Source organism: Bos grunniens, chromosome 3 (assembly GCF_055505025.1).
Source record: "Bos grunniens cultivar Pamir isolate PY7600 chromosome 3, Bosgru_T2T1.0, whole genome shotgun sequence".
NCBI lineage: Eukaryota > Metazoa > Chordata > Mammalia > Artiodactyla > Bovidae > Bos > Bos grunniens.
The window spans coordinates 8,939,158-8,961,437 of NC_141167.1; the positions used below are offsets into that span (position 1 = coordinate 8,939,158).

The 22,280-nt window shown below is 46.3% G+C and overlaps 1 protein-coding gene across 3 annotated transcripts in view; it reads right to left on the bottom strand.

Annotated features, from left to right (window-relative positions):
- Positions 1-1,578: 1,578 nt before the first annotated feature.
- EFHD1 (EF-hand domain family member D1) overlaps positions 1,579-22,280 on the bottom strand; it is a 79,765-nt gene continuing 59,063 nt past the window's right edge. For all 3 annotated transcript variants that reach the window (XM_086377971.1, XM_086377960.1, XM_086377949.1), the window contains exons 2-4: positions 20,194-20,341; positions 12,018-12,152; positions 1,579-2,851 (exon numbers count right to left, since the gene is read on the bottom strand). In XM_086377971.1, coding sequence (XP_086234097.1) covers positions 2,717-2,851; positions 12,018-12,152; positions 20,194-20,307 — 384 coding nt within the window. In that variant the 5' untranslated portion in view covers positions 20,308-20,341 and the 3' untranslated portion in view covers positions 1,579-2,716. The remainder of the gene's footprint in view (positions 2,852-12,017; positions 12,153-20,193; positions 20,342-22,280) is intronic.

Here is a 22,280-nt window from a genome sequence, read left to right on the forward strand (position 1 = left end):
AGAGTTTCAGGAGGTCTAGGAAGCAAGAGAAATTAAGCTACAGATTTCATCTGCAGCTTAAAGAATCCTCATGATAGGAAAGGGAAGCGCAGTGGACAGACAACCTTCCTACTCAGAATGCCCTGGAGGGAAAACCAAACTTCCAATCTTCACTTAAAAAAAAAAAAAAATTTCTTTATTGATTTTAAATTTATTTATTTTTGGTTGTGCTGGGTCTTCGTTGCCGCACAGGCTTTTCTCTCGTGGCAGTGAGCGGGGAGCTCCTCTCTAGCTGGGGTGCGTGGGATTCTCGCTGCAGTGGCTTCTCTTGTTGCAGAGCACAGACTCTCGGGCTGTGGCTCCTGGGCTCTAAGCATATGCTCGGTAGTTGTGGCGCAGGAGCTTAGATGCTCCAGGGAGCTTAGCTCCCTCCTGGATCAGGGATCGAACCCATGTCTCCTGCATTTGGCAGGAGGATTCTTTCCTTCTGAACCACCAGCAAAGTCCCACAGGGACCACTTGTAACTCTACTTCAGGGACTCAGTGTCAAACAGGAGCCTGGGCTGGAAGCGGCCCGCACAGAAAACATCCTCCTCTCTCCTCCAATTCAAAGAAGACAAGACCTCACCCTGATTTCAAATCTACTGCCAAGTCCTGTAGCTTTTATTTCCTAAATTTCTCACCATCTCTTGTTCTACATACTTACTACTATACATATTTCTAAGGTTCCCCTCCAATTGGTTGTCCATTCTTAAGTCATAATAACCTCTTAAAAATGGAAAAGTATCATATCACCAAGCCCCATACTCCTAACTCTCCTTCACTTACAATTTAAAATGTCCTTTTGTTTGGCTCCAGTCCACCTCTTCCATCTTTATCAAATTTGCCTCAATTTTGCTCTCTGTGGTCCAGCCACATTGATTACTTTCTGTCACTCATACTCACCAGATTCCCTCCTAGAAGGCTCTTCTCTCTCTCTTTGGCCTATTTATCCTTTTTTTTTCTGGGTCTCAGCATTATTTTCTCAGAGAAAGCCTTTCCTGACCTTGCTACTTAGGTCAAATTCTCCACTGTTGACATTCAGAGCACCATGGATCTAACCTTCATAGGACTCATCACAAATGCAATTTTACAACTGTGTGACTATTTGATAAATACCCACTTCCCCTCACTGGATTAGCGCTATATGGGAAAGCATCCATAGCATTTGTATTTGTTTTTATTCAGCATTGCATCTGAAAAACTGAACGTAGTACCTAACATTCATTTTTTTTTAAATAAAAACATATACTATTCAAATCCTCTGCTTTCCACTGTCTTGCTTTTTGTTCAGAGTATTTCCTCTTAGTAAAATGTTCATATCCTCCCCATCTTTAAAATTCAGCTTAAATACAATCTCAATCTCAACCCTTCTAAAGCTGTTCACTCAACTTGTGAATTTCCTTCACTAAACTTCTAGTTTCTAACTAATAACCACTAGTTATTTCTATACATTTTTTTTTCCTCTTCTCCTAGACTGAGGACTTTCATACTAGGCTACGTATATCCTTAAATAAAAAAAAAAAAAAAAAAACAAAGAAGACAAGAAGCACGCTGATGTGACGGCTAAGCCCACTTGCACCATTTATTTAAAAAGAATAGCTGTAAGGTAAAAATGCAGATGTTTTATTCATTGTAAAGACAGCAGTTAAAAAAGGGAAGAAATAAATATGACGTTAGAAATTATTTTATCATGTACAACAAACCCCTGATATCTGGGAGCAATCCCAAGAACTCATAACATGTACAAATTTGTGCTGAAGAACAGCTTCACTTTGAACACCTTAGAGCAGATGTTGGAAACTGGCTAGATGGTGAAAATGGTCATAGCTTTTCAGATTCTGAAAGACTCTGGATTTGTTAGTCGGTGATGGCAAGGGTCTACTGTAATATAATTTGCATCGAGTCAGAGTTAATAAGAATTGTTCTATTCATTAAAATTATTTATAATCATTCTCTCATTCTTACGGTTAAGCAGCACAGTATTTAGGAGAAGGGGGAAAAGGCTGAGAAGTGCAAAGGGGAAGGAAAAGGGAGGGGCCTAAGTGGAAATGCTAAGGATAAGAGAAAGGTGATGGGGAAGACCAGAATCTCCCATCTCTTCATTCTTTTCTGTCACCTCAGCAGCATGCTGTGGCCCGCTGTTGGAGAGGGACCAGACTGTGGTCCAGCCTGGCCTGTCTTAAACCTCACCATCACCAAAGGACAGAAGATGCAGGAGCATCTGGCAGGATCAGGCGAAGAACGAGAACAAGGAAGCTGGATGAGAAAGAGAGGAGAGACACAGAAAAGGATGGCCCAAGGAATTGGATGTTGTTAACATCACTGGCCTCCCGCGACTCTCTCCTCTGAGGACCACCAAGGAAAGAAGAATCTGCACGAATTAACACAGCAGACCACTCTCTGATGTGGAGGGGAAAAGAGACAGGAACAGGCATAGGCTGCCAAGTAGAGGCACGTTCTGGCTACAGAGAAGGGTGCAGGAGAGAGACCTGAGGCGGGCAGCGGGACCTTCTGGGAGGGGTTCCCAAATGGGGCTGAAAGCTGCCCCTGCCACCACACGAGGCCAAGGGGTGTGCACTGTGGTGCGTGTGGAGGTTGGCTGGGGCAAAGGGTCAGCAGGGGTGAGGGTGTCTGGCCAGCTCTCCCCGGAGCATCTGTGAGGCACAGCTGTGGTCAGAGGTCAGGGTCAGCCCCACTAAGCACTGAAAGCGGCCTTGAGTTCCCGGAAGGCTGCTTGGCGGACCTTCCTCTTCTCTTCCTCCCGCTTCCGCTCATCTTGCTCTGCTTTTAGCTCCGCTTCAAACTTACTGGCACAGGACAAGGCTTGGACCTGTAAAGAAACAGTCAGGGCGGGTCAACAGAGTGAGAGACGAAAGAGACGCCTGGAGAGGGAGCAGCCCACCAAACAGAACTCGGTGTTCTCCAGCCACAGGGCCTGGGACCCCAGCCCCGCTGGAGGCAGGACCCCTGATCCAGTGCTCCCTGCCCTTGGTCTTCCCATGTTTGCTTTCTAACAGCGAGGATATCATTTTACTTGCTTCTGTGTTACAGATGCTCCTTCCAATCTGCTGGGGTTGCCTATTCCACCTGAGCTTCTTTTTCTTTTTTTTTTTAGCTTCTTTTTCAGGATACTTTTTTTTTTAATATATTTATTTATTTGGCTGTACTGGGTCTTTAGCTGCAGCATGTGGGATCTAGTTCCCTGACCTGGGTTCAAACCTGGGCCCCCTGCATTGGGAGCATGGAGTGTTCGCCACTGGCCTACCAAGGAAGCCCAGGATACTGTTCACATCCGTGCCCTCTTCTACTTACTTTACACCTTTAATTTCACAATGACATTCTTTAGTTCTAGGGGAAGTCAAGAACAAAATGAGCTCCCTGTGGGCATTTTGACTGGGACTGCATCAATCTGCCTGCGGCAAAGGGATATTTCTAGGTGTCGTTTGGTCACTAAGTTGTGTCCGACTCTTTGTAACTCCATGGACTGTAGCCCACCAGGCTCCTTTGTCCATGGGATTTCCAGCCAAGAACACTGGAATGGGTTGCCATTTCCTTCTCCAGGGGATCTTCCTGACCCAGGGATCAAACACCTATCTCCTGCATTGGCAGGCAGATTCTTTACCCCTGAGCCACCAGGGAAACCCCATCTTTAGGTGTACACTATTTTTAATAAAAACTGCTAGATCGCCCTCCAAAGAGCTGCTCCAATTTTCACCCCACCATCATGAAATGCAAGGCTCATTTCCCCATAACCTTACCAACACTTATCATTAACCTTTTTCCTGTTTGCCAATCTGATGTGGAAGAAAAATTGGCACCTTCTTTTATTTCTTCTTCGATAAACTGGAGAAGAAAATGGCAACCCACTCCAGTACTCTTGCCTGGAAAATTCCATGGATGGAGGAGCCTCGTGGGCTATAGTCCATGGGGTCACAAAGATTCAGACACGACTGAGTGACTTCACTTTCTTTCCTTGATAAATTATCCATTTATATTCTTTGCCCATTTTTCTATTCAGCTAGTGTTTATTTTTCCTTTAATTTGCAATTCTTTACATAATTTAGGTATATATTTTTCAGTTAATTTCCTCCAGTCTTTTGTCTTTTTACTTCAAAGTATCTTGGGTCATATAAACATTAAAATTCTGATGTCATCAAAAAGTTCACTTATTTCCATTCCAAGTTTGTATTCCATATCACGTTTAAGAAGTTCTTCTATTCCACCCAGGTTCTAAACCCATTTTCCTGTAATTTCTTCTCATACTTTTATGTTTTCATTTTCCCACTTGGCTCTTTAAGTCCCCTGCAATTTATTTTAGTGAGGGAGCCTAATGGAGGGCTTTACTTCATTTTCCTAAGTGGATAGCCAATTGTCTCCACACCTGTTACTGAAGAGTCCATTATTTCCCCGCTGATTTGAAAATTATCTTTTCCATATACTCAGTTCCCACATGAAGGAGACCTGCTTTTATTATTTTCTGCCCCATCCCACTAACTGGCTTGTTTACTCCTGCGCCTGTGCTACATTAGTTGATATCACTGCCTTATAGAATGCCTTAATATTTATAAAGAAAGTAAATTTTTTCTTAGGTCAAAGAAGCATATTTTCTTATTTTCAAATGTGTGATTATGAATGTGTATTAAACTTCACCAAATGTCTTTGAGACATCTACTTGCAATGGTCACCTTTTTCTAATTTAACCTACCTATGATATGAATATATTTAAAAAATTATCCCTGCCATCTTAACATAAATTTCAAATATTTTAATTGTATTCCATTTCTTAATGTTTTAGGATTCTTACAGCGATACTTATTAGATGGATATATAAATTGTTTGGTGTTATTTTCATCTGATTTTATAATCAGATTCATAATGGCTTTAGAGAATGAATATGATATAGCCTTTTATGTAAGTTTCAGGTACACAGCATTACAGTTCCACATCTGAATACCCTACAAAGTGATCACCACCATGCGTCTCAGTACCATCCATCACCCCGTAGTTGACTCTCTCCATCCATTTTTCCCATCTGTCCCCCAACTTCCTTCCCCTCTGGTTACCAAATCTGTTTTCTGTATCTATGAGTTTCTTTATGGAGCTTCCAATGGTTTTGAATTGATGTACCATCATCTCTCATTATCTCTACCTATGGGCATCATCTCCTTGATTTCTCTGTCACTAGCTTCCTTGTCTCGTTGTCTCATCAGTCTATCCCCTGGTCCACTCATTCACTTCTCTGCAGTGTTGCAGCTAAGATTTACCATTCCCTACAATGCTTTTTATTTAGTCCATTCTGATTTTCATTTCATTACATCCCTGGCTGTGGTTGTTTAGTTGCTAAGTCATGTCCAATTCTTTGCAACCCCATGGACTGTTGCCCCACCAGGCTCTTCTATCCATGGAATTTCCCAGGCAAGAATACTGGAGTGAGTTGCCATTTCTTTCTCCAGGGGATCTTCCCGACCCAGGGATCGAATCCGCATCTCCTTCATTGGCAGGCAGATTCTTTACTGCTGTGCCACCGGGGAAAACCACATCTATGGTAGCCCAATGCTGAGTCTCATATTTCAATGAAAAATTATAATATCCTTTTCAAATCCTCCCTGTACTTCACAAGGGTCCATTTCTGAAGACAAGATACCAATGAAGTTATCAGTAGGCAGTACGTATTATGTTTTTACTCTTTCCAAATCCGAATCCCTAGGGATAGGGTCAAGGAAATTATGTTTTCCAAACTCCCCCATCAGGTATTTCTCAGGCCCTTGGAGCCCTGCTCTGACCCAGCAGTTCTAACCCCTGGCTCCCTATGTCAGAGTCCTCAGAGACTGCTCTTTCTTGATCTTGGCAAGATGTCCAAGTTGGAGTTTACTGTCATCTACCCAGCCCCTCCCCCAAGTATCCCTAATGGTTGTAGAATCCTACAACCTGGGTTCAAGCTCCTATTTCCTAATGTGCTGGCCTCGCCTTTATTCACTTTCTAACCCAGAACAGATGCCTGAACAATCTTCACAACAGCAACTGTCACATAACTTCCGACTGCCAGGACCTGCACTTCTGCCGGACACGCTTCACCTCTGCCCCTCAACTCTACCAAGTCCCACCCTTGGACCAAGGACTTTGTCTGCTCCTGCTTGCAGGCTGAGAATGTGTTTTTCTTAGAAGCCTCACCAGGACCCACTGGGGGTGAGGATTTCCAGTTTGGGCTGGTCCTTCACTGAGGCTCTGCCCTCCTCCCAGCATCCCCACAGTGGTCAACCGGATGGCTGCAGTCCTCAGGGACCCTGCCACCCCCCTCCTCCCTCGTTTAGACAACACAGAGGAATGCGGGCTGTCTACTCTGGACTCCTCTCCCACCCGCTTCATCCCTCCCCTTTTCCCTGTGCTCAGGGTGGACAGGAAGCAGACCCTGGGCACGTCATTGAACATCTCTGGGACCAGAGGCGCACTAGCTGCTACCTGCTTGCAAGCCAGTTGTTTGATTTCCAGGAATTTTATGAGCTGGTTGCTAAATATAGCCACTGTTAAAAATTAGATTTATATACTTTCACAATAAAATTATATTACAAGCAAAGGTAACACATACTTAAAAGTCACCATTTTCTGGTGACTGTGCTTCGTTTGCTACTATCTGTGTCCTCAAGGTTATCTGCGTCTGTCACATCTCTAAGGTGGAAATCGTGTATGATGACCTGGTACCATGAATTGTCCCAACTCCATGTTCAAAGGTATCCTGTGGGTTGCTTTAAAAGCAATCCCAGGAGGGGTACTCACACCTTGGAAGAACAATGCTACAAACAAGGGTTTGATTATTCTTTCAGTGACTGTCTAGACAATCTTTTCTTAAGAAAGTGATGGTAAAATGTCAAAAATGCAGATTAAAGGTAAACATGTGTAGTGTCTGTAGCCTTCACATTATAAATGGCTCCAAAATGGAAAGGCTGTTCTTTCAATATTTAAAAACTACTATCGAATTCAGCAAGGATGTTGCTCACGTCATTGAGGAATGAATGAAGTTCTGACACATGTCTTTTCACTTTTTTCTTATAAATTAAACAAAATACTAAAAACATGCAGCTTGGAACTACATTCCTTTGTCAGTTGCAATCGTAGACTGCCTGCAGACACAAGGGTCCAGCAAAAATCAAGGAGTTATTCTTTAAGAATAGATAGCCTATAATGGGGCTTCCCTGATAGCCCAGTGACTAAGTCTCCGAGCTCCCAATGCTCGGAGTTCAATCCCTGGTCAGGGAACTAGATTCCACGTTCTGCAACTAAGAGTTTGCATGCCACAATGAAGACCTGGTACAACACAATAAATAAAAACAAGTATTTTTAAAATACTTTGCTCTTCTGGCTTCCCTTGTAGCTCAGTCAGTGAAGAATCTGCCTGCAATACAGGAGACTTGGGTTTGATTCCTGGGTTGGGAAGATCCCCTGGAGAAGGAAATGGCAACCCACTCCAGTATTCTTGGCTGGAGAATCCCATGGACAGAGAAGCCTTGTAGGTTCCCAGTCCATGGGGTCGCAAGAATAAGACATGACTTAGCAGCTAAACCATCACCATTTAAAAAAAATAGACTATATGAAATCTACAATAAAAATAGTGTATATTTATTATTTGTACATTGCATGCTATGTATCCTTTTTATCAGCAAAATATATAATAAACTTAGGCGTATATATGCCTTCTTATATATAAGAACTTATATAAGTTCCCTTCTCCAGGGATTCCCAACTCAGGGAGTGAACCCAGGTCTCCCACATTGCAGGCAGATTCTTTACCAGCTGAGCCACAAGGGAAGCCCAAGAATACTGGAGTGGGTAGCCTATTCCTTCTCCAGCAGATATTCCCAACCCAGGGATAGAACTGAGGTCTCCTGAATTGCAGGCAGATTCTTTACCGACTGAGCTATCAGGGAAGCCCATATAAATATGTGTGTGTGTATGTGTATACACACACACACACTCTTTGTCCAGAGAGCCAGTTGTTAAATATCGATCAACAAACCACTGTCTAAGCATCAGTCTCCTCATCTGCAAAGTGGGATAATAACACCTACCTGCAGAAAGCTTGTATGACCTGATACGACCTGAATCTGAAGCGGTCAGCAGAGGGTCACCATCAACACTCACATGTTTGCTAATCACCCACCTACCCATTCCTGGCCAGGTCAGAGGAAAGTTGGGGACCTGCTTGGGGACCAAGCAATTACTTTACTTGGGGTCCTTCTCCTCCACTATAAAAGTCCACCTCTCCTCTTGATTCTATGATCTCTGAGTACTTGTCCATCAGTCACTCCATTCTTTACGTTTTCTTCTCCCTGGATCACTTCCTTGTGACCTAGAAACATGCCGACATCTATCTTCCCTAGGCTAAAAAAACAAAAACAGTTTCTTTCCTGATCCTAAGCTACCATCCCCACTTTGTATAGGCCTCCTCTGCCAACCTTCGACAAGAAAGTCAGCTATCAAAGCTCTTTCCCCCCAACTGCCACCCACCCCTTACCCTGTTACAATCTGCCCTCCCTCCATAGTGAACCTCATCTCTCAGAATTCTCCACTGACCCATTTGCTGGACCCAACACCTCTGCCCCAACCTCATCTGATTCAATGTCTTCTTCAAATCGCTCTTGTCCTCCATATTAGCATTTCTCCAGAGTTTCCTTGTATCTCTGATTATTTCCTTTCCCACTCTAGTCACCATGACGTTCTGCCCTTGGTCAATTCCCGCTAGTTCTCAGGTGTCAGTTTGTATCCCGTGAAGATAGCGCCTGTGGTCTGTGTGGCTCGTTGTCCATGACACATCCATCCTCCCTCCCTTTCTGTCTATGATGCTTCCCTAGCACATGGCCCAAGGGCCTAGGGGAGACTGGCCTCACCCCTGGGCTCAAGGAGAGAAGCCAATCAGAGTAACAATATTCCAGCCCTTGCCAGGAGTCAGTTCAGGAATGGACAAGCATGGAAGAGATTATTCCACGACTACAGTATCTAGTATGCCTGTCTTCCTTAGCATCAGAATTGCAGCTGGGCACATGGATCCCCAGGAAAGAAAACAAAGGCATTCTGTAGCCTCCCATTTAATGGGGTGTGGCCAAGTTCTGTCCAATAGGACTGAGCAGAAACTAGTACCAAACAACAGTGTGCCCTTCAGATAAAGGGGCAGGTCTTTCCCTTGCCTGAAGTCACCTCGGACTTAACCGAGTCTTAACCACAGGCCCACCAGGGAAGTCCCAACACTGAGAGCTCTAGGGGGGTTGGGATTCATCCCACCTCCTCCCCAGCCCACTGTCACACTCCTCGTTGGACCTACAGTTCTTCTCCAGGCGTCTACGGAGCCTCCCTAAGTCCAGTCTCTCCCCAGGCAAGCGTGTCCCCGTTGTACCCAAGGCTGATCAGAGCAAGGCCCTGCTGTCCAAGACTGGCCACGCACTGAATCCTCCCGCAGAGCCCAGGGAGAGCTGGGTGAGGCCTGGGAAGCCGGTCAGCAGATAATTCTGGTGATCCACAGGCTGGGGAAAGCCTGACCCTCAGGGGAACTTAGAGCTTCCTATCCAGCTGCGTCCAGTACAGACAGGGGCCAGCCTCCAAGCCCTCCCTGCCCCTCCCCACCCCATGCCTCAGAGCCTTTGCTCTCACAGTTCCCACGGCAGGAACGCCTTCTCCTCCCTGATTACAAGGTGAATCCCCATTCATCTCTTAACATCTGTCGCGAATGTCAGCTCCTTTATGGCCTTCTCCCAAATTCGGGCTATGATTTCCTCCATTTGTCATTCATGCCAACACTTCTTGAGGGCCATTATTAGCCAGGCACTGTAATTACACAGGTAACACACCTACTCTGCCTTTGAGTCTGTGGGTGAGGAGGCAGACGTATAAACAGAACAAGTTCAAAAAAATTTATTGTTATTCTTTTCATCTTTTCTCCTGGTTGTAAAAATAATGCACACACATTATAAAGCCTCACAAAATTATTTTAAAAAGTCAGTCCCTCTGACATCACTATTACTAATACTTTGGTATAAAACTGTCCAGGTTGTATTTACTATTTCACAAAATTGGCTTTCAAGCATACTGTTTTGCCTAATTCATTTTGGACATCTGTCCACATATAAGGAGATGACAGAGGACAAGATGGTTGGATGGCATCACCGACTCAATGGATATGAGTTTGAGCCAACTCCGGGAGCTGGTGACGGACAGGGAGGCCTGGTGTGCTGCAGTCCATGGGGTCGCAAAGAGTCGGACACGACTGAGCAACTGAACAATAAGCAAATGTAAACGCAGCTGTATCTCATTCTTCAAGGGCTGTAGCATATGCAAATGTGTGCGTGAACCACAGCGGACTCGATTCCCGGGTCACAGACATTTCCGTTACGTTCAGTTCTCCTCTATTACCAACCTCACTGTATGAAAAGCTTTGTCTATACATCTATGTGCATTGGCACGAGGGTCTCTGAAGGATAAAATCCTCGAGGCAGGGACTTCCCTGGTGGCGCGATGGATAAGGGTCTGCCTGGCAGAAAGATGCTGGACTCCTGTCTCCACGAAGCATCACTGAGCTGTGGAGAGCACACGCTGCTTTGAGGCCTGAACAGGCTGGGCTGTGTCACCCAGGACTCTCTGTTTCTGGGCAAAGAAACTCCTGGGATAAGGCAGGAGGGGGGGGCTTCCGTGGTGGCTCAGTGGTAAACAATCTGCGTGCCAGGGCAGGAGATGTGCGTTCAGTCCCTGGATCAGGAAGATTAAACAACCAGCACAAGGGGCTGCTCCTGGCTGGAGCTGCCAGGAGTCCCAGCAGCTCATATCATGTGCGGGGTGCGCTCCGTGAGCCAGGCACTTGCTAAACGCTTCAGACGAAAGAAAGCATGTCATCCTCGTGGTGATCTCATTATCAACTCCATGGTACAGATGAGGAAACTGAGGCACCGACGGGTGGCAGGTAAGTAGAGGAGGCAGAATGTGAACCAGGTGGTCTTATCCACTGCACCCCCCCCACCCGTCTCCCCAGCCCCACCCCCACCCCACCCCACCCCCCACCCGCAATTGCAGAGGGACATTTGGAGTGTTTTCCTGATCTTTCTGCCAGTGTGCTCTGGGGGGAGGGAAATGACAGCACCCAGACTGAGACAAAATCTCCAGAAACGTTCAATGACCGTATGAACTCGTGAATGAGCAGAAGCACCCAGAAGGCTCCAAGACCACATGCTGCAGAATCCTTCCCGGCTCCCTGGCATCGTCAACACTGCACATAACAATTCTGATCCAGGGCAAGCCAACAGGGCAGCCTTCTCGGGCCCCGTTTGTCCTTGTTTACACACAGGTGTCTAAGATGCAAACACAGAGGTAGCCCTTCAAGTAACTCATGTGGTTTGGGGTAGAGAGGAATTCTCTAGGAAAGTCTGACTCCAGAGTCGTTTGGGATCATTGCACCAGCAAGCCTGTTTGAATCTGGTATCAGGAGCCTCCCTGATGGCTCAGTGGTAAAGAATCCACCTGTCGATGCAGGAGACACGGGTTCGATCCCTGGTCTGGGAAGATCCCACATGCTACCGAGCAATTAAGCTCATGCACCACAACTATTGAGCCTGTGCTTTAGAAAACCTGGGAGCCACAACTAGTGAGCCCACATGCTGCAGCTCCTAAAACCCAAGTGCCTAGAGCCCGTGCTCCTCACAAGAGAAGCCACCGCAGCGAGAACCTGCACACCACAACTAGAGAAAAGCCCGAGAAGTGATGGAGACCCAGCACAGTCAAAAATTCAAAAAAGAAAAAAAATCTGAAACCAGGATCCAAAGCATTTGCCATTTGGCCATTTTCCCATTTTGTTTTTAATTTTCAGATGGCACACAGACACACACTCTCCTTTCCTTACCATCTCACGTGCTCAAGCGAGCGCCGTTTCCCTCGTCCTGATGAGCTGGTTGCTGGCTGGGAGCTCGCTGGGCAGGGAGCAGGGACAGAGGGACTGTGCCGCGCAGAAAGGAGGCACCTACCTTGGCTTCAAAGAAGTCCTTGGCACCTTTGACGCCCTCCAGGGCAACATCGATCTCAGAAAGCTTCGCCAGTGCCATCAGCCCGCTGTCCTCCTGCAGTTCTCCCGCGGCGGCCTTGTGGAATATAAGCAGGAACTGCAGGGGGAGGTTGGTAAGGGTCAAAGTCAACGTCACCGAGAGATTTACAGGCCCCTCTGACCCGAGCTACAGTCATTATAGCCACGCCTATTACAAAGGGTGTATACGTGTCCACATGACAAGCTATTTTTTCCCTTATCACACTGTCAACACTGAAAACATGGGGAAATTCCCTGGAAGTCCAGTGGTTAAGACTCCGTGCTTCCACTGCAGGGGATGTGGCTTTGATCCCTGGTAGGGGAAACTGAGATCCCATATGCCTCCCTGCGGCTGGTGCTAAGTCACTTCAGTCGTGTCCGACTCTGTGTGACCCCACAGACAGCAGCCCACCAGGCTTCCCTGTCCCTGGGATTCTCCAGGCAAGAACACTGGAGTGGGTTGCCATTTCTTTCTCCAATGCAGGAAGTGAAAAGTAAAAGTGAAGTCGCTCAGTCATGTCCGACTCTTAGCGACCCCATGGACTGCAGCCTACCAGGCTCCTCCATCCATGGGATTTTCCAGGCAAGAGTACTGGAGTGGGGTGCCATGGCCCTCTCCCATATGCCTCGAGACACAGTCAAAAAAACAAAACAAGGGGCTTCCCTGGTGGTCCGGTGGTTGAGCCTCCGCCTTGCGATGCAAGGGACACTGGCTCGATCCTGGTCTGGAAAGATGCCACATGCCAGATCCTGGTCTGGAAAGATGCCACATGCCACATGCTAAGCCCAGGTACCACAAGTACTGAATTTGTGCTCTAAGAGCCCTGAGGTTACAACTACTGAAGCCTGCTCACCCTAGAGCCCGTGTTTCTCAACAAAAGAAGCCACGGCAATGAGAGGCCTGCGCACAGCAACAGAGAGGGGCCCCCGCTGGCTGCAATTAGAGAAACCCACGTGCAGCAATGAAGACGCACTGCAGCCAATAAACGAACAAATACATAATTTTTTTTTTTTTAAAGGCCCATCTTCCCACAGGGATGTAGGGGAAGGGGCACCCTCATGTTGATGAGAGTGTAACCTGAATCAAAATTTTTGGAGGGCGTTTTGGAAATATTTACCAAAAATAAAATGTTTTCACCCTTCTAATCATTAATTCCACTGCTTGGAATCCATCCCTTAAAACATGCACATAAATGTTATATCACATAAAAACATTACATAAAATGGTTTAAGAAGAAGCAATATGCATAAAAGCAAAAAATTGGCCACATCCTACTTAACAGCCATGAAAGAAACAGTCCAGTAGATTGGTAGGTACTACTTTTAAAACTAAATAACTTAATATTTCTGACATTTTAAGAAACCATTTCTATTTCCCATTTGTGTCCCATTTTGGCGTTAAACTATTTGCCTTCCTCGGTGTTTTCTAATTTAGCTCTGTCTCTTGCCTTTCAGCTTTGTTTACGGTGGAAATGTTTTTCAAAAGCTATCAATCTTTGCTTTTCTCTCACCAGTGTTATGCTTAGAAAATCCTTCCTTGCCACCAAGGTTACAGAAACAATCAAAAACCTGTGTTTTTGTCTACAGCTTTTAGGACTCTTAAAAAAAAACATGTAAATATTTAATCTCTGAAATTTATTCTGATCTGTCATGTGAAGTTGATCATTAACCTTATTTTCTTCCACATGGTTAGTTAGTAATCCCCACACCACTTACTGAATAATCCATCATCTTCCTGAAGATTCAAAATGTGACCTGAATGAATCTGTCTTTCAAGTCAGTCTGTACTAAGAGAATACAATACATACAATACTCTGGAGGATACATTTTTAAGTAAACAAATAAGTCAACCTGAAAGAGCAGTGCTTGCTCTATCTCACCCCTTGCATGTCCTTCCATCACCCCCAAGGCAGTTTTATGGCTTTTTTACTTCTCTTCTTTAAAATTGTTTGTGAATTTGTCAAACAGCTTCTATACCACTTGCATAATTTATCCATCTAAGAAGAATAGATCTTCTCAGGTGGCTCAGTGGTAAAGAACCCCCTCCCAAGGCAGGAGACGTGGGCTCGATCCCTGGATTGGGAAAGATGCCCTGGAGGAGGAAATGGTAACCCACTCCAGTATTCTTGCCTGGAGGAATCCACAGACAGAGGAGCCTGGTGGGCTACAGTCCATGGGGTTGCAAAGAGTCAGACATGACTTAGCATCTGAGCACACACACACACACAAAATATGTATGCCTAAAGGGAAATTTCAATTTTCCTCTAACGATTGTCTTCCCCAAGAGGAAAGAACATTTTCTAAAGCAGAGTGGGAGGTAAGACAAGCTCAATGCACTTTTTCCAAATTCCAGCTTGAGTGTCTCTTAATGCCTAGAGGGAAGAGTGTTTCATTAAGTGAAAGTCCGAGCTCCCATCATCACCACCTCCAAAACGCCTTGCCAACAAGTCCTTCTTTGTCATTCTTGCTTCGAGGGTCCTAACTCCGCTGTGGACTTCGCCAAAAACAAAGCAACTGGTGAAGCAACATGTTGCAGGACTTTCAGCTTCACGAAGGAGGCCGTCATCTGGGTCAGCTTGGCTCGACAGAAATGCCACGGTCACCCACCTGCAGCTTCAAACTCTCTCACTAGAGGCCGGCAAAGACTCAGTTTGCGGCAGACTCTCACAGCCAGAACACTGGCTCCAAAGAAGACTTGGAACTCAAGCCTGTTGAACGAGGAGAGGTTCCCCCAGGAAAAGGATGGGGGACAAGGGGGCTGGGGGATGGTGGTGAGTGGGCTCTCATAGAAGAGACTGAAGAGCCCTGCACACGTGAGCCTCAGACAGAGGGAAAGAGTAAAATACCCAACCATCCCTCGGTCCCCTATGTGTCCTTAAAGCACTTAGCAGAAGCCACCCACCTCCCCAATTCTTCTTAAGGAGGACACAAAACAGGTTGCCCCTCCGGAGCTTAGGAAAGACAGAGCACCGCCCCCAGCCTAGCACCAATCCTAGTGACCTGGGGCAGGGGAGTCTCTTGTCTAAAATTCATTTTTCTTACTCTGCAGCAGAGATGACAATGTAGGTGTTTACAGAAGGGTTTGCGAAGATCCTCTGGAGGAAGAAATGGCAACCCACTCCAATATTCTTGCTTGAAAAGTCCCATGGACAGAGGAGCTTGGTGGGCTAAAGTCCATGGGATCGCAAAGAGTCAGACACGACTGAGTGACTAAACACCACCACCAACAAAAGGGCTTAAAGTAATCCTCAACAGTCCTTTCCCGAGTGGATCCCGCCCACGAGTGCTCACTCTCAACTCTGCCAGCGCACAGGTAACCACCAGCAGCTCTGTCATAACTTAGGGGGTCTCCCTGCCCCAGCCAGTTAAAGAAAAAAGATTCAGCTCAACTCGAAACTCTCCAGCCTTCCACAGAACATGCCAGACTTTCCCATTTAATGTATCACAATCACCAACCCCTGAATGACAATTTCTCCAACTGCCCAGCCTTGTTTGTCTTCCTATTTATAGTCCACAAAGACTGGTATGTTGTAGAGAATTGGAAAGTGTCCTAGCTGTGACTCTGAGCAAAGAGGGGGGAGGGGAGGAGAAGCAGAAAACAAAGAAACAGAGAACTCACAAAGCTAAAAAGCACTTTCAGACATGAGCTAGCAAATGCTTGTGATGAATTTAAGGGAATTTTAAATTCTGTGGCTCTGACTGGTGATACAAACACTTGCCCACATTAGTTAGAGCTTTTAGGTGGCGAGTGACAGAAACACACTTGTTGGCTTAAGCAAAAAGGAAGTATTCATTATACAAATAGGATATCTCAAAAGCCAAGGGCAAAATACAGTGGTCTGGATGAAGATCGGAATGGGGAGAGCCAATGTGTTCAAGACTGGAGGCCACATTCTCTCTCAAGCTCTTGTGTCTGGACCACATGGTAGAGAATGGCCACTCCACACTGAATTATCCTTGCAGGAACAGCCACCTGCAGAGCCAGTGTGCCAAATACCAGGCCCAAATTCCCAGATACAGAATCCAATTGACCTAATCTGGCCACAGGTCCACCCACAGTCCAATCAACCATAAACAGACAGGGGTGCAACCCAGGACAGCCAGGGCTGCCAGGGACCCTCTCAGGGAGGGTAGGGTGGGAGGAGAAAAGAAGACCTACAGTTTCCAGCGTGTGCTTATGCGTGCATGTGTGTGCTTATGCGTGCATGCGTGTGCGTGCTCACTTGTGCCTGACTCTTTGAGACCCTGTGGACTGTAACCTGCCAGGCTCCCCAGTCCATGGGATTTTCCCAGCAAGAATACCGGAGTGGGTTGCCATTTCCTCCTCCAGGGGACTCTTCCTTCCTGGGTCTCCTGTACTGGCAGGTGGATTCTTTACCACTGAACCACCTGGGAAGCCCCCCAGTCCCCAGGACTGACAGGTAATGTAGTAAACCCCTTATCCAGCCTTTGTATGAAACCACCACATGTCTGGTCTTGGAGCAATTCTGCTTTGAGACAGATGTAATGGAATTAGTAAGGACTTTTAAGAAAAAGGGAGGAAGATATTAAGGCCTCTCTGTCTGCCTCCAAAGGAGACTGAGGTGGGGAGTGCCTGGAATCCGATTCTAGATCCCTAGAGCTATGGAGACAGAACTGCTAACTCCAGTGCATCCTGTGACTTCTCCCACATGTCTGTACATGTACACAAACTATAAACGCAGACAATTACCTTTTACACACGGTTTGGAAATATGCTTTTGTTCCTGCTTCTCACACTGTCGACATTTGTCCTCTGGTCATCAAACACTGTGCTAGATCATCGTTTTTAAAGGCTCCATGTGTACCATTTTGTTAAATACCCCGAATGTGCACATATTATTTTCATAATTGGAAAAGAAATGGTTTAAAAGAAAGATCAATTCCCTTGAACGTTGGGGGAAAGTAGCAAACTGGTGCTTAATAGAGACATATTTTCTGTATCAAAGGGCTTTTCTTTAGATGTAACTCACTTCAGTCAAGTTAATCCAAAAAAAAAAAAAAAACGAAAGAAAGGGAATATAAACTCACCAAGCACCCACTAAGTGTCAGGTCAGGAAGGCACTATAGAAATGAGACATTTTGTCTAGCTGGCAGCTCCTGCCACATGTGATGATGGTGGTGGAGCTGCTTTATGATGCCCTGTGGCACATGACCTGGATCTAACCAATCATAGTATCCTGGATGCAATGATTGGTCCAGGAGGTGGGCATGTACCCCTATGAGGGCCAATCAGAAGCCTTCTTCTGAGATTGCTATGGATTCTGGGATGAAGTAGCCCTCCATCCCCTGGGGCAATGTAGCCTGGAGCTGCCAGCAACCATCATGGCAGGCACCAGGGACAACAGCCTATTTGGAAAGAAAGGATGTAGAAAAAAGCACAGTCAAGGTACAGCAAGAGAAAATTACTGATTACTTGTGTCTAAAACACTTTCACTTCATCTCCTAGGTATGTGAACCAAGAGTCACTTGCTCTTTCCTTGTTTAAATTAGTTAGCATTCTCTTTCCATCACTAGCAGTCAAGCATTCTAACTGATAGAGGCATAGAAAGAGAACTTTGTCCTCAAAACAGTCCCGAGCAAAGGCTTTTAACAGCCCTATTTTAAGGACATAAAAACTGAGGCTCAGAAATAATGTGTTCCAGTTATGCAGCTCTGTGTGGCAGATGGAGGTTGGGATGTACACCTCTTTTCATTACACAAACTCAGCATCAGCCCACTGGTGGCTTACAATATGGGTGGACACCAGCAGAGTGAAATCCCAAGAGCAGGAGGATGGGCTGTGGAGTACTGTTTTGCAAACGCATCCACACTTGCAAATCTGTACCTCTGGGCACGGCTCCTAGAGATGGGGCCACAGTGGGGCTCTGAATTGACAAAGGACTGAACGTGAACACCCCTGAAGACCTGTAGGTGGGTTGAGTACCCACAATGAAACCCTCTGGAAATGTCCAAGCCTCAGATCGAAATGGCCAAACCAGCAGCTAACCAAAAGCTAACATCTTGGAAACAGAGCATCTTGGAAACAGAGAGGGGTGCATGCGCAAGGCTCCTGGGTCAAACAGAGGGGAGGGATTTTCAGTTGGTGACTTGCACAGACGTCTAAGCACCCTTGATTTCCATTCCCCTGAGGTTAAAACTTTGCCACAGAAGTTCTTTCCCCAGCACTGCCTCCAAAGCTTCACCAAGGCAAAATCCTTTACTTTCTATATCCCAGGGGTACCCAGATTCTTGTTGTCATTGTTATGTGTGCTCAGTAATGTCCGGCTCTTTGTGACCCCATGAACTGTACCCTGCCGGGCTCCTCTGTCCATGGGATTCCCCAGGCAAGAATCCTGGAGTGGGTTGCCATTTCCTCCTCCAGGGTATCTTCCCAACCCAGGGATCGAACCCACGTCGTCTGCATTTCAGGCTGATTCTTTACTTCTTGAGACATTGGAAAGAAAGAGCTAATGCCTATCATGATGCATGAATAATACAGAGGATTGATATTATTATTATTACTAATTTGTAGTAATACAAATGAGAGGCTAGGGAACCAGAGAGGCAGCTGCAAAGTTGAACGTGGTAAATGATGGTGGCAGGCTGTCTCCTAGGCCCAGCCCTGAGCCGGGATCTGATTTCAGGCAAGTGCTGACTTTTTCGGTCTTCTAGCTCCTTAGCTCTGAAATGAGAAGTCTGGCAGCAGATTACCCTGAGGGTTACACCCAGCACAGGTTTTCCATGATCTCCTCCACATCAGCCAGTTGAGGAAAGGACGAGATGGGGGATTCTGAAGTTGATCTGTGAGCAGTGAGAGGCGCGGTCAGCTGGGGAAGGGACTCATGGCTGCAAACTCAGCTTCAGAGAGAACCGCCTCCACCCCGCCGCCCCCACAACCAGGAAGAGCATCCAAAGGCCCTATCTAGCCTGGACAGAAGACCAGTATTTGGCCAAAGTTCTCACCCTCAGAAACCAGGATGCCAGCACTCCACTGTTTCTGGAATAATAAAGGTTAAACACCAGAAGACAAGGACTGTCTTCTCTTCTTTCAGCTTCCGAGGGTCCCAAAAGAGACACGACTGAAAACGAGACCACAGCAGCTGGGCTAATGTCCAAACTTCAGCCCGGATGGTCTTGCCAAAGTTATTCTAATACCAGGTCATTAGTTAGTTAGTTCAGTCGCTTAGTCATGGATATATCTAAAAACCTTTCGATAAAACTCAAACACACAAGACATGCAATTCCTTTCCTTGTGAAGCTGCATTCTTGCCGTGGAAGAAACCCAGTGGCCTTGAGATTTATTCCCCAAAGTGAAAATGGCTGAGGTTTTCACCCATTGGGAAATCAGGTGAATCTATGTGTACTCTTCCAGGAATATATCTGTATGTACACAATTTTGCCCACAATTCCAGGGGTCCAAAGACCAAAAACCTATCCTGGACTTGTTTGGAGGAGAAGGTTCAGGGGCAGAAAGTAAGACCCTTTGTTTAATTGTTTTTTTAAAAAAACTACCTTAAAATGCTTATTTTAAAAATTAATGGGCTTTCCAGGTAGTTCAGTGGTAAAGAATCCATCTGCCAAGCAGGAAATTAGGGTATGATCCCTGGGTCAGGAAGATCCCCTGGAGAAGGAAGTGGCAACTCACTCCAGCATTCTTGCCTGGGAAATCCCATGGACAGAGGAGCCTGGCGGGCTATATCCACAGGTTTGCAAAGAGTCGGATAGGACTTAGCGACTAAACAACAGCAAGATAAAAATTAACAGTTTAAATATATTTTTAAAGTGTGAAACTAAAAACCACCAAAACTTTGCACCCACAAATATTCACTATGAATGTTTTGGTGAACATCCTTCCAGATGTCTCAATACTTACCATTTTACCCAAAGGAGGCTATCCTACCCAAAGTGACTTTCAAACTGCTTGCTGAGTGTTTTCTCATGCTAGCACTGTGGTTCACTAGCTCCTTAAAGATATGTTAAAAAGCAGAACTGCAGGTTAAATATCCAAGCAGCTCTCTAGACGGGCCCAAGCCATTGTGTAGTCCAGGGGATGGTAAATCAGCGGGTCCTCTCAGGGACCCTCCCCCTCCAGGGGCTCAGGGCCAGCAGGACGCAGGTACCTCACGGAAGCTGAGTTTGCCATCAAAGTCCTCGTCCACCTCCTTGATCATGCTCTTCAGGCCCAGGTGGGTCTGGGGGGCCCCCAGCTTCTCCATCATCAGCTTCAGCTCCATCAGGTCAATGAAGCCATCCCTTCCAGCGTCATACCTGTGGGGTCAAATGCAAGACGCTGGTGAGGGATGGCCATGGCCAGGACCAAAAGACACTTGTTAATCTACCAAATGCTAAATGCTTTTGGCTTTAGTTACTGAAAAACGACTCAAACAACTCCTGCCTTGCAGTGCCCACCAGGGTCACTGGGTTGGAAGGGTCCCCCACCTCTCCTTCAACACCTCTGGACTCTGCAGGATCTGACTCAAAGCGTGTCTTGGACTCCAGGAGTGTTTTCATATCTGTTAACGCCTTAATTAGGCCATAAGTTTCCTGAGGATGAAAAACATGCCTGTTTCCCTTTATTTTTCCCCGTTTCGGTCAACAAACGTCCACGGAAGCTCCTAACACTGGACAGCGGAAGGGCTGCACCTTCCATTGTCCAGGGCTGCACAAGGCACCCTATGCACCCACTCTATTACACCGACGGTTCTGGAAGCTTCCTTCAATCACGGGTCCCTGGGTCCTTGCCACCCCATTTCCACCCACCTCTCCTCTCATCCACAGGTCTCCTGTCTCTGGAAGCTGCTTTCCCCACCTGGCACTCTGGTTTCACGCTTCGCCCTCCGGCTCACAGATATCCAGTCCCCAGGTCTGAATGGTCACGCCTGGATGTCACAGGTGAGCCAGGGCTTGGCACAATACTCTTGGCCAAGTTTCCACACAGGGCCAGCACCTCTGCTGACGGTGCCCCCAGCCCCCCAGCTAGAAGTAACCCCAGCCTCCCCACAGCAGGGATCCTGGCCCTGCCCTGTACTCCTGAGTGCCTGGGTCAGTCCCGTGGGAGCCTTCCCAGCCTCTGTTCTTCTGCCCCAACCACTCCACCCAGCCTCACCCCCAGCATCCTTCTCTACACACTAGGGCTATTATGGAGCTTCTCACAGACTCCCTGGCTCTTCTCCCAGCAATCCATCCTATTTTCCACTCCCCAGAGATCCCTTGTTACTGCGGTATGAACATCATGCATTAAAATCAAATCCATTCAGAACAGCCCAAAGATGGGAACAACCCCAGAATCCCCTGATGGATGAACAGATAAGCAAAATGAGGTATATCCATACAATGGGACATTATATATTCATGCAATAGCATATTATTCTCCATTTAAAAAATGAAATTCTGGTCTTCCCTGGTGGTGAAGTGGATAAGAATCCACATGCCAATGCAGGGAACATGGGTTTGATCCCTGGTCCAGGAAGATTCCACATGATGCAGAGTAATTAAGCACAGGAGCCACAACTACTGAGCCCATGGACAGCAACTACTAAAGCCTGAGCACCGAGGAGCCTGTGCTCTGCAACAAGAAATGCCACTGCGATGAGAAGCCCACTTATGGCAACTAGAGAAAGCCCTTGTAGCAACAGAGACCCAGCGAGGTAAAAAAATAAATAAATAAAATTATTAAAAAAATGAAATTCTATACTTTGCTGACAAAGGTCCATACAGTCAAAGCCATGGTTTTTCCAGTAGTCATGTATGGATGTGAGAGTTGGACCATAAAGAAAGCTGAGCACAGAAGAATCAATGCTTTTGAACTGGTGGTGTTGGAGAAGACTCTTGAGAGTCCCTTGGACTGCACAGAGATTAAACCAGTCATCCTAAAGGAAATCAGTCCTGAATATTCATTGGAAGGACTGATGTTGAAGCTGAAGCTCCAATACTTTGGCCACCTGATGCAAAGAACTGACTCACTGGAAAAGACTCAGATGCTAGGAAAGAATGAAGGCAGGAAGAGAAGGGGACAACAGAGGATGAGATGGTTGGATGGCATCACCAACTCGATGGACATGAATTTGAGCAAGCTCCAGGAGTTGGTGATGGACAGGGAAGCCTGGTGTGCTGCAGTTCATGGAGTCAAAAAGAGTTGGACACGATTGAGCGATTGAACTGAATACATGCTCCAACACAGATGAAATTTGAGAACATTATGTTAAGA